At 42.6% G+C, this 12,141-nt stretch overlaps 1 protein-coding gene across 5 annotated transcripts in view; it reads left to right on the top strand.

The window, feature by feature from the left end:
• The window catches only part of ANO1 (anoctamin 1), a 70,161-nt gene that overhangs the window by 21,786 nt on the left and 36,234 nt on the right, over window positions 1-12,141 (top strand). For all 5 annotated transcript variants that reach the window (XM_079308477.1, XM_079308478.1, XM_079308476.1 and 2 more), the window contains 2 exons: window positions 7,981-8,159; window positions 10,716-11,042. In XM_079308477.1, coding sequence (XP_079164603.1) covers window positions 7,981-8,159; window positions 10,716-11,042 — 506 coding nt within the window. The remainder of the gene's footprint in view (window positions 1-7,980; window positions 8,160-10,715; window positions 11,043-12,141) is intronic.

The raw sequence follows: 12,141 nt of genomic DNA, 5'->3' as shown, positions 1-12,141 counted from the left end.
TTAAAGATGGATGGATTCTGAGCTCCTTTTGGAAAAGTGCTGCTGCAGAGAAAACAGGAGCAAGTTAGAAATGAAACTTTTTTTTAGATTTTTGAATAGAGATTTTGGCCCAGCTGCCTTTGAGCACCTGCAGCAACCACAGAGCCCTCCACACTCTGCTTCTATCCGTTGTACAGGTGACAGCAATTTAATGGCAATTTCCTCTTTTTTTTTTTTGGGCAGGAAATGTGGATTGACCAGTGTATCTTTGGATAATCCAGGTTTAATAATAAGCCTGTCCCCTGTTACAAATCCTTCAGGGCACCTGTTTATCCTTAGACTGGATCCTGACTACCTCTTTGATACAAAGATGTATTAGATAATAAATATTGTCAAAAGCTCCTTGAGGAGGAGATTTGGTAAGCCTGGATTTAGCCCTGCTGTCGTTCTCAGCTTCCCTGCTGAGGCCAAACTCCAAAGGATGTCCATCCTCAATGATTCCAAGTGTGCCTTTCACCTGGGGGCTGTCAAGAAGCCTTACCAAGGCACTGGCCCCCTCCTTCCCCTTGCTGGCCCCAAAGGGAAGCTGTCTTTGCCAATGGATCAACTTTCTGCTCCACGACTTCTGCCACTCAGGATGAGGCCTCTGGGAATCCTAAGCAGGAGTGTATTGTTTTCCTGCAGCATGCATTTCTGCATCCCCTGGCATGGGAGAGCTGGCTGGCTGGGACATGGCACCCTCCCAAATCTCAGCTCTTTCTAAAAACCAAGGAGCAGAGTACCTGGTTGCATCAACACTTCTTAGGGCTTCTGTCTCTGGTGTGCCTCAGCTTGGTTCCTGAGGCACAGGAATGGCATTCCAATGGATAGATAGGAGTTAATAGAGCTTCTCCCATTCACTGATTTGCATTCTCTTGCTCAAGGAGGGAGATTCTTCCAACTGCTGGTGGAACTTTCCCCTTTATTACCTTATATTGGTGTTGTTCCAAGTTAAAACTGCAGGGCTGTAAAAAAATCTCAGGAGAGCCAAGCTCCTACTCAGGGCAGGATTTGGTTAGATTTCCTCAGGGAGCACACCTGGAACCCTGGCTGGATCTCTCCCACTCACATCTCCCCACCACATCAGCTCTACCTGCCTGGGCACACCCAGAAAACATATATAAATAAGGTGGAGCTCTGCCCTGCAAAACCCAGCCCCAGTGACTGCCTCTCTCAGCTCAAATGTAGAAAAGCAACTCCTGAATGTGATGCCTGTGGCCCAGACCCTCTTTACCAAATGAGCAAAGCTTTCCAAGATATCCATGACTGGGTTTATGCAGCCCAAATGCCCTCGTGGCTTTGCATAGAAATGTAAACACAAGTGCAAATGTCTCGAGATTAGGACTTTAAATGGTAAACCTCAGGGATAAAGAGCAGCTAGCTCTGCTAATCAGCACATGTGCCATGTGCAGGCTGCAGCCCATGACTGAGATTTTAAAGTGAAACTGGTAATTTTTGGACCCTCATTTTTACATGTTTGGTATAAAGAACCTTTTGTTACATCCTGGTAAAGGAAAATATACAACATATTTAAAATATATCTAGATATCTTTTACATTTAATTCTGGTGAGAGTTTAGGTGTCCACTGTACCAATAAACACCAATTCTTTCAACACAATCTCTTTTTTAGTGTTTTCTTTCTTTCATCTTACTGCTCCCATTGATAAAAACTGCCTTCTCTTGGAACACACAAACGAAAATAATGAGCATCATAATTCTGCAAAACATGTTTAACAGGATTCATAAAAACATGCATTCAGTGGCTCTCCCATGTGTAGTTTTGTTTTCACCATAATCTTGAGAATAGTTTTAGTGCTGATCTTTGTGCAATAGCAACAGAAGCAAATAATAAGTTTCTGGTGCCTTGCAGAAGAAGAGTACTTAACTCAGAAATATGTCTGAAAACAGATTTACTTAATAGACCATTAAATAGTTGTTGGTAGCTGTGAAAAAAAAGTGAAATTTGTTTTGGGATGGGAAGAGGCTTTATGTGTTTTCATAAAATGTGGGATTTGACAGGGTCTAAATAAACTGGCAGTGGTGTTATGGTAGAATTTGTATTTTGTGGTCCATTATGTGCTGTTGAAAATGCCATTTCAGTCAAAATGTTCATTATCTTTACAGGATTTAGGTGGTTTTGCTCTTTGTTTTACATTTCACGAGACTTATGTCAGATCAGACGTGTGTTCAAGCCCAGGGCTGCATCCTACAAACAGGGTAAATAAATCTTTAGAAACAAAAATAAACTGGCATAAATAAAAAGTGATGTCATAGCTGTGTGTCCTTCTAACCTGCTTTGAGTATGTTGCTGATAATAGTAGATCAATAAAGCTGCAGCCAGCCTTCCAGGAAATCTGCAGCCCCACTCCAGAGCCCCACCATTCTCAGTAGTGAGAAACAGAGCTAAGGCAGCTGATCATCCAAACAATCCTGCTAGGAGCTGAAGTTTTTCCGCCTGTGTGACTCCCAAGCTCTGGACATGAAGTGTTTGAACGGGCTCTACCCTTCAGTGTGAGTTGTCAACATCAGGCACATCAAGGTCATCCTGCTTTGAAAGTATTTTTCCTCTGCAAAGGAAACTGTCAGTGGAATTCAAGATTTATTTCACCGTTTGAGCGTTTTTTTAATTTATTGGTTCATAACATCATGCTTGATTCATTAAGGTAATAACCAACACAGATGTAGGCTACAAGTTTTAAAATAAATGGAAAAGCAAAGGAGATGGGCAACTTCCAAAGTGTCCTACTTTGTGTGGTGTTGGCCGAGAGGAAAGAGTCAGGGTTCACCTTCCTGCAGATGGAAGGGAAGGAGATATCAACATCCCTGCATCCCTGAAAGGATGGACAGGAGGTATCAGCATCCCCAGAGGTGTTAAATTTGCCCCAGGGGAGGTGGCCTCCCTTCTCCTGCCAGTCCAGTGGTACAAGTGAAACTTGCTGCCTCCCCACAAGCAGCACAGCTCGAGGCAACATCTGGCTGCTCACAGCTGGAGGCAAGGAAAAATTTACATCAAATTGTCCCTGATGTGCAGCTAATCAACTCCCAATGTCAGGACTTAGAGCAGAACACAAGTTCAAGACATATGCGGGTGTTCCTTGGAGAGCAGGGCAGCTTCTGCCCGGGCTGTTGGTCCGGCGCCAGTGCCTCGTAAACAGGTGCCAGCATCCCAAAAAAAGAACTGCCCTCCTTGCCAGCAGTGGGTATCCTCGCTGGCATTCCAGGATCCTCGCAGGCATTCCCAGGCATGGCTCTCGGGACAGCAAGAATGGCCTGCTGGTCAGCAGCAAAACCTGATGATGCTGCTGCTGTGCTGCTGCTGTGCTGCTGGTGCTGTGACTGCTGGTGCTGTAACTGCTGCCACTGCTGCTGTGACTGCTGCTGTGCTGCTGTGCTGCTGCTGTGCTGCTCTGCTCTGCTGCTGTGCTGCTTGCTGCTGCTGTGACTGCTGCTGTGCTGCTGCTGCTGTGACTGCTGCTGTGCTGCTGCTGCTGTGACTGCTGCTGTGCTACTGCTGCTGCTGTACTGCTGTGACTGCTGCTGCTGCTGTGCTGCTGCTGCTGCTGCTGCACTGCTGCTGCTTCTGCTGTGACTGCTGCCACTGCTGCTGTGACTGCTGCTGTGCTGCTGCTGCTGCCACTGCTGCTGCTGTGCTGCTGTGACTGCTGCTGTGCTGCTGCCACTGCTCCTGTGCTGCTGCTGCTGTACTGCTGTGCTGCTGCTGGAGTGGCTCTCTGAGTCTGCCTGGCACTGGCCTGGCCTTGTTTGCCAGGGGTTCTCACCCCCAAATTTAACAGCCTTGGAGTGTATCAGGAGGTGGGGGAAGGAAAAGAGGAAGCAAGAGACGAGTCACTTGTGAGAATGGTGTTTTTCTCCTCTTGGGATTAACATCTAACTTGGAACTTGGGACATGCAGTTCTTTGTTTGAGGACTGGGTGAGGATGTGCTGAAGGAGGATGCTGCTGCTAGGGGGCAATATGTAGCAAGCAAAACCCCACTGAAGGTGTTATATCTCAGTATGTTATCTCTTCTTCAAGACAAAAGTTATTCAATCTATTGCATGCGGTTTTTTTTTTTTTCTGTAGAAAGAGTGTGCTATAAACAAATATTCAACCTTTATTTATAGGTTGCCTGTATATATTCTTCTAGCATATATGTATGTGTGTGCATGACTTTCTTAATATGCTTCCTCATTATCTGCGTGATTCTTAGTTTTTAATTCTGAATTCTATCATCGTTTATATAAAGCAAAAAGATAAGGACATAGACATTTAAAAACCTTGAATCACATGGTCTTGTAACTTTCCTGCTGCTTCCCTTTTGGGAACAGCAGGGACAGCTAACTCAGAGGTCTTTGTGACTTTTTTTTGTTCTCCCACTTTTTTAAACATACTCCCTAAAAAAGAAAACAAGAGGAAACATGGAAAAAAAGAAAAAGAAAACAAGAGAAGGCAGTTTCAGTGGCACTACTGGTTTTAGGCTGACCGAGGGAAACAGTTGTTCATTTGTTTCGATGTACTTGTGGTGATTTGTTGATGCTTGTTTTAGAACTAATGTAGAGTTTTTCTTTAGGAGTTTCATTGTGTAAATACAATTTTAAAATTCATTTTAATAATGAAAACACTTTTTGCTGGGGGATATTCAGGGTTATGCATGATTATGACTATAATGTAAATGTTTGTTTGAGTCGTGGAGAGAATACATTGGTTTCTACAGCAGGTTTTTGGTTCTGGTTCACCTAGTCTTCAACATTCTGTGAAGAATCATTGTATGAATGAGGAAAGGTTACAACACTGTGTGCCAAATTTCAGTGGTGGAAAAGTGATCATTAATTAATCAGTGTTAATCTTTGCAAGATGAGATTGGGAATTTTAACAGCTGCATCTGAAATTTGGATAGAGGAGGAAGTGATTTCATGTTTGAGGGGGTTTTTTATCAGTTCAGTCTTGTTTCCCATATTGTTCAGAGTGAGAGACTCAAGCATTGGTTTGACTCTGTGTCCTGGGAATATTAGAGAATTCTGCTGACTCAAAATCCATGGGGTTTTGGGATTGGTTTTATGGCTGTGGGGAAATACATTGAGTGCTTCTTCAAGTCTTTGTTGTAGTGTTTTCTGCTTAATAAATAGAAGAGAGTGAGTTAGTCAGCATTAGAAGGCAGCAAAGCCAGAAGTTTTCACAATGCTTTCCTCTTTCAGCTCCCAACAAAGACATTAGGATGTCAGTCTGGCCGAATTAGGACATTAATGTTCTTTGCTCTCCTCACCTTTCCTCTTCTATCTTGCCATAAATAATTCTTAACATTAATTTATTTTGAGATTAAATTATTGTCCTTGTTTAATGTGATTACATAAAATATTCATGATTTTAAGTCTCTGAAATGCTGTACTCCATGTTAAAAAAAAAAAAAAAAAAAAAGAGGTTTTGTGTTCTGCAATAGAAGGCTTTGACCTCTGCCAAACCAGCACAAGTGAACTGCTTGTAATCCCTGGGTGTTTGTAATTACCAAAGTGGTTTGGATGGCTTTACTTAGTATTAAATCCTCACATCATCCTTAAGTGCAGAAATCAAACTTGCTCTAATTAAGATTATATCAAGAAAGCTCTCAGAATTCACATATTTTCCAGTAGTCATAATAAACCAAAATTCTATGATTCATTGCATACCTAAAGCACTTGTTCTTTCCAATATTGCCAGGCTACTGATGTGTAAACAGAAATGGAAATATCTGCTTGTGTCAGGGGGATTGTTGGGGCTTGTTGGTGCTGAATCATCTGAGCTGGTCTCCTTGCTCTGTGCTGGGACTTCACAAATGCTGTTTGGAAATGCAGCTTCAGAGCACAGGGGATTCATTTGACCTCAGACCTGTGATTTTGTTCTCTGAGCCTATTCCGTCCCAATGGTGATTCTTCAATTCAAGCACTTTTCAGTTCACAGCTGCATTATTCAGATTTACAGTCAGTAAAAGGTGCTTCTCTTCTAATACCCCCTGCAAAATTCTGAAATAACTGGGGTTTACTTAGTACATGTGTGAAAAGGAGGAAAAAGAAGAGAGGACTTTTGCAGAACTTAATCCACTGTTTTTACAAAGTTGTTTCCAGCATCCTTCCAAATAAAAATGCAGGCTGTTACAGTTATGAAATACCAAAAGTTGTATTATTTTATGAGTATTTTGCAGCTGCAGCATAAAGGCTTGAGTACACAGGATTCTGCAGCTGCTCACACTTGTTTCAATTCCCATTGTTCAGGAAGCCTGCCCATGTGTGCCTGTGAGTGTTGGGAATGATGTGAGTGTTGGGAAGTGATGGTGGTAGTGAGCACTGGTGTTTCTATGAAAGCAGCTTGGAGCAGCATATTGCCCAGAACTGACAGGAACATCCTCATGGTGTTGGCAAGCTCCAGAGGAGCACAACTGCAAATTCCACAGAAGCATGGCTTTCATAACAGCAATGTTTGCCTTTCTCTGATAAGCTCAGGATATGTGCCAAGGCTTTGATTGCATCCTCCTCCTCTGTCTGCTGCAGGCTGTTGTCCATGATGGCTCCTCTTGTCCCCAGTCAGAGCCTGGTCAGAAGTGCAGTGATTGTTGCAGTGCCTTCCCGACATTCACATGGGGTCAGGTTGCTTGGAGCCTGGTGTGGTCAAGCTCTGACCTTCTCTAAGGAATGGATGGAGATTTGTGGCTTCACTGGTTCCTTCCCCATCGTGTGATCACTCTTGTTGTTAGAGAATACAGATTTTTTTTTTTCTTTTAGTGTTTGGTCACAATTTCCCTTGTTGAGACGTGTGTCTGTAGCCTCTCACCCTTTTCCCCTGCCCCTGTGAAAAGAATCTGGCACTGCTATATCTGTACCTACTCAGTTGGTAGTTGAAGGCAGGAATGGCACCCCAGGATTTGGCTTCCCTTCTTTGGGTTGTATAAGTGGGGGACGTTTTTGGGTTTCCATTTTTCCAACCTGTCAAGACCCCTTGAAGTGGCAGCCTTGCCTGCCATCTTATCAATCATGCTCCTTGGTTTCACATCATCTGCAAATTTGCTGGGGAGTGGGATTTTCCCTGTCTCTTTCCTTGACATTATCCCTGAAGTTCAACCAGAACAGGGTAATTCAGTTTCATAGTCTTTGCTGTTTGGGAAAGGTAATTTAGTATCCAATAAATTCTACAATTCTTACTTTATCTTCACTCTTTAGATGAGCAGACCCTGCTCCTCTGTGGTTTCAAAAAAAAAAAAAGGGTACAATGCTGCAGCATTTTATTTCAGTGTCCAAATTAATACAATCTTGGAATGCTTTGCCTTCTATTGCTTGCATAAGTGCTCATATGCAAACACCAGTTTGCATTCTGTCACTTATCTGGTTACTTAGTTTGTAGTGAAATTTTTATATTAAATTTTTTAGCCTATCTATATACTTAAACAGGAAATAGAAACTGGTCTGATGCCTTCCTCAGAAGCAAGTTTGGAGGGAGAAACCCCCAGGTTTTCAAGACTGCTTAAATAAGAATGTTTATTTAAAGTAAATTTATTTAAGTAAATCAGATGCAGGATGTAGGTTCTTGAGGGGTGGCCCTTGATTAGTTTTCATCATGAACAAGTTAAAGGAGAAAATGCTTCCTGGAAAGGGAAAGGCACCATGGCACCTATCCTCACCAGCAGTTTTTCCCTTTCCCCCCTTTTTTCCTCTACAATAATTCCATGAGCCCACAGAGTAAAAACATCCTGAGACACCAGTGTAGGTTAAAAAGTTAATTCAGCACTCTTCCTCTGGAGGAGCAGTAGACCCAGGTAGGGCTGAAGAAGGCTGAGGAGAGCTGAAAGGGAGGAGAGGAGAAGGGGTGGGAGCCCTGCCCAAGGGCTCGTTGGCAGGAGAAGGCAGGAACAGGATATGTTTCAGCTTTTGGGTGGCTCTGGGAGGAGCAAGCGTTGGGATTAAGGAGTCTTGATAAAATTGTTCCCTTCCTTCTTAGACGCAGACAGCGAGTTTCATGGGGTAGATTTTCTGCCAGAAGATCTCACCGAGGCTCTGGAGGAGACAGGAATGAGGGTCAACAAGAAGTACTCCTGTCTACCTGCTGAGGAGAAGGGCATCCACATCATCAACATCCGAGCCATCGAGGACATCGGCTATGACCAGCATGAGAGCACGGTGAGTGATCACAGCTGCTGGGTCAGGACAGGCAGGCTGCACTTCCCCCTCAGTTTATTTTCCATCCTCTCCACTCCCAGGATGCTCTGAAATCCTTTCCCTCCGTTTTTCCAAGGTGCTGGGAAGGATTGCCACCAGTCACACTCCGTGCTGATGTGGTGGGGGGTGTTCTTGGATGTGTGAGAAAGGGAACCTGGTTTAAAGTGCAGCATAGAAAGGGGCTGACTCTTCTCAGAGTAAGGAATCTGGCAGTAAGGCTGTGCAAACCTTTACATGTTCTTGCCAGAACAGAGAACAGCAGAAGAGAATGTCTAAAATTTCATGCAAGAGCCATTGTTAACATAGGTAACATTAAACTGGTCTTCTCCAGCACACAATTGAGATTAGGTTTCCAGTGTCATTAATTGCTCCTCGGTTAAATTCTTTAACACAGATTTTAAAGGAAGTTAGTAATATGAATACCCAGCATGATTATTACTTGGTTATGTAATTTAAACATAAAAATAAGTTTATTAAGGTGGAGTGGGCTATACAACAGTTTCACTGGAGAAAGAGGTTCCAGAAAAAGCAACATGTGATTTATCGTGCTTGTGCTTAAAATTAGGATGGCGCAGGGATGAATGATTCTGTCAGGCTGTTAAAATCCTCTTGCTGTGGTTAAACTGAAATGTCTTTTCTCTGTCACATTCATAGCTGAAGAGACATGAGCTTGACATGGTCTAAGTCAATGCAACTCCATTTAAGCATAGCAGTACTGCAAGAGAGCATCTGGCCCATGAGTATCTTCCAGCATTTATACCCCATCCTTAAAATAATCTGACCATTAATTTATTTAAAACAGGACCAAATTATTTGGCTGCTTCCTGTTTGCAGTGAGATATAGCTACTCTCACATAATAATGAATTTGTTGAGGCTTTAGTAGCCACAGTAGTATTCGGCCCAGTTTTTCAGAAACTGTTGTTTAATTAATTAGTAAGATCAACACATGTTAAAAAAAATTAAACACAATCCAGTTAGTTACCATTTGTTGCTATTTTTTTTCTGTAGAAATTTGCATAAGTGACTTGCCTGCTGCAAGCAGACTGTCAGCTTGCTTTAATAAAAAATGTTCTGAATTCACAGCTGTGTGCCATTAATCATAAAGCAATTGGAAAGTACGAGTTATTAATGGCCTTTGATATCAAAGTTATGCTTACAAGCTAAATGAGAATATCTAGGTAGGGCACAAACATGAACTGACTGTGCCCTGAAGAGTTTGACGTGGCTAAATAACCTCCCCTGTTTTCATGGAATGGGGAATAGAGGCAAGATGGTGGCTCCAAATGCTGTATTATTTTACTATATATATATATATATATATTTACATATTTATAAACTCAGTGTAAAGTGTTTCTGGGAAAGAAGGATGAGATCCTAAAGAAGAGGGAAGCAGATAGCAAAGGCTATCTAAAATAAATTGCGTTTAGTGTTTCATGTATGAAATTAGCAGATGTGCACATGCCAAATAGATTTTAGCATTTTGCAACTGATGACCAATTGCTCTCTTTTGGAGCAGAAGTACTTTTCCCTCCATGGAGGATGGGCATTCTATAAACTTAAAAGCCAGAGAAGTTCCCTGATCTCTGAAAAGCCACTCCTGTGATGGGTATTTTTTTACAAAAACAAATGCCAGTTACTAGTGAATTTTCTTCTTTTCTTTTTTTAATAATACATGCATCTCCAAGGATAGAATTGTGAATTACACATGAAAAATGTTATAAAAGTAGAAATAATTAATTGGTAGTACCTTTTGTTTGTTTGTACTTTTCTACAGTTGCCTTGTGCAGTTTTCAGATAAATGCTTGGAAATGAAATTGTTTTTTAAGCCTTACCTTACTTGTATCTTACAGTCCTTACTCAGCATTAACTCAGGCTGGGAATAAAGCCATTGCCACCATCAGATCACGTAGTGACATAGTTTTATAAGTGGGAAAAAAAAGTGGTGAACTCAATAAGCAGTGACCCCACTTCCCTGGCTACTTTCCATCGCGTTTTTGGCCGCACCACAGGACCAGCTGGCTCCTTTCAGTCTGTATCTAAGATGATCTCTTTCTCAGATGATATGGACTTGCAATGATAGATAAGAGAAGTGAGAAATGTTTCCACATGATATTAATCTATTTGTCAGAATTGCAGCATTGCAGATGTCATGGGTGGAAAAGGACAGGCAATCTTAGTGGTGATTAACCCCTGAAGGAGAAAACCAAACCCAGCAAGAAGCTGACTTATGAAGGAGTGTGCTGGTGATTAGATTAAATCCCAGTCATGCAATCTATTTATTTCTCACCAATAAAATCCCAGCTGGCTATCAGTAAAATTAAAGGTGTTAACTTGCAAAAATTTTCAAAGTAGCATGGGGGGACTCCTCCCATCTGCTGGCTGTCTGGAGAGAGGGCATCCTGTGCTCCAGGCAAAAGGAGCCTTGATAGGAGAGGATGATGTGTCTGGTGCATGTGTTGGGCTGTGCATTCACTATTCTCTTGTCTTCTCTCCAAACCTCCACTCCCCACTTCCAGTTGTTAAATTCCCTATCTAAAAACCCGGATGCTGACTGCAAATACGGGCTGTACTTCCGAGATGGCAAGAGGAAGGTGGACTACATCCTGGTGTACCATTACAAGAAGTCCTCAGCTGGGAAGGCTCTGGCCAGGAGAGCCCAGCAGAATGATGCCAGTGTCCGAAGCACCAAGCAGGATCAGCCACTCCCTGGGAAGGGGGTGCAGCTGGAGATGGGGGACAGCGAGCCTCACATGGATTACCACGAGGATGACAAGAGGTTCCGCAGAGAGGAGTATGAAGGGAACCTTGTGGAGGCTGGGCTGGAGCTGGAGCGCGATGAAGATGTAAGGATCCACTTGAAAGTGTTAACAGTAGAGAGTGTGGCTGGTGACCAGATCCTGGGGGATACTGAGCTGTGCCTGTGAACCTGACTCTGATCTGGCTCTGATCTCTGAACCTGGCACAAGCTCAGGACTTGCAGGATTTGATTGCGGTTCTGGCAGTCAGTGTCATCCTCACCCACTGATTTAGCTGGCTGCACAGGAGTGTGCCATGGTGTTGTAAATGCCCAGATGAGATGAAGTTCCTGACTTTTCTTGGCCACAATTTGTGGCACCATTGTAACATTGCTGTGTTGTGCTGTCTGGAAGTGAGGTTTAAATTGCTCTGAACACTAATCCCAATTTGGTGGGTTTGCAGTATGCAGTGGTTTGGATCCTCTGGCAATTCCAGTTCTGAGAAAAAAGAGAAAATCTGATACAGGAAGTGTCATCTTTATTCCTCAACGCAGGCTTGAGGAGAATTAAATATGTTCAGGAGGCTCTGGTCCACACTTCTGCTGGAGCACATGTGTCTGTGTTACAGTTTGCTCTTTCCATTCTTAGACATGAACAGTACAGCTTGTAACATCTTCCACCTGCACCCTGAAAACAGGATATTCTATTAAAAGCCCATGTAAAAAATGATGTATGTGAAGTGCTGCCAGGCCGTGATTAGTAGAAATAGATACAGCAGTATTAATTTCAAAGAAAGCTGCTACAGTTTTCTTACCCAAGTCAGACTCCCAAGAGAGGGTAAACATTTATGCTGGTTTTATTTACGGGATCTAAAAGTTGAGATAAACATTTTGACCTAGGAACAGACTGCAAAAAAGTAAATCTGTCACCTATTGCTCACAAATTACAGACATTTATATCTTTTATATATTATGTACATGTATTATATATACTTAGCATGGTACAATACAAGAAAACTCCAAAACCTTTTCCCTCTCTTCCAGTGAAAGTCCGATTTGCTTTCTGTCCAACTTGCAAGTTGCTGTAACAAATAGGGAGTTTGCCTGTGCAAAGTCATAGATATTTAAATCCTTTGCCAGATGGAAGGTTCCACCTATGACATGTAATATGCAGAAGGGCTCAGGAGTCAAACCAGGATACTGTAAAA

This window comes from Erithacus rubecula, assembly GCF_903797595.1.
Source record: "Erithacus rubecula genome assembly, chromosome: 6".
NCBI classification, from domain to species: Eukaryota; Metazoa; Chordata; class Aves; order Passeriformes; family Muscicapidae; genus Erithacus; species Erithacus rubecula.
This window is presented reverse-complemented; position numbering and strand designations above follow the sequence as displayed.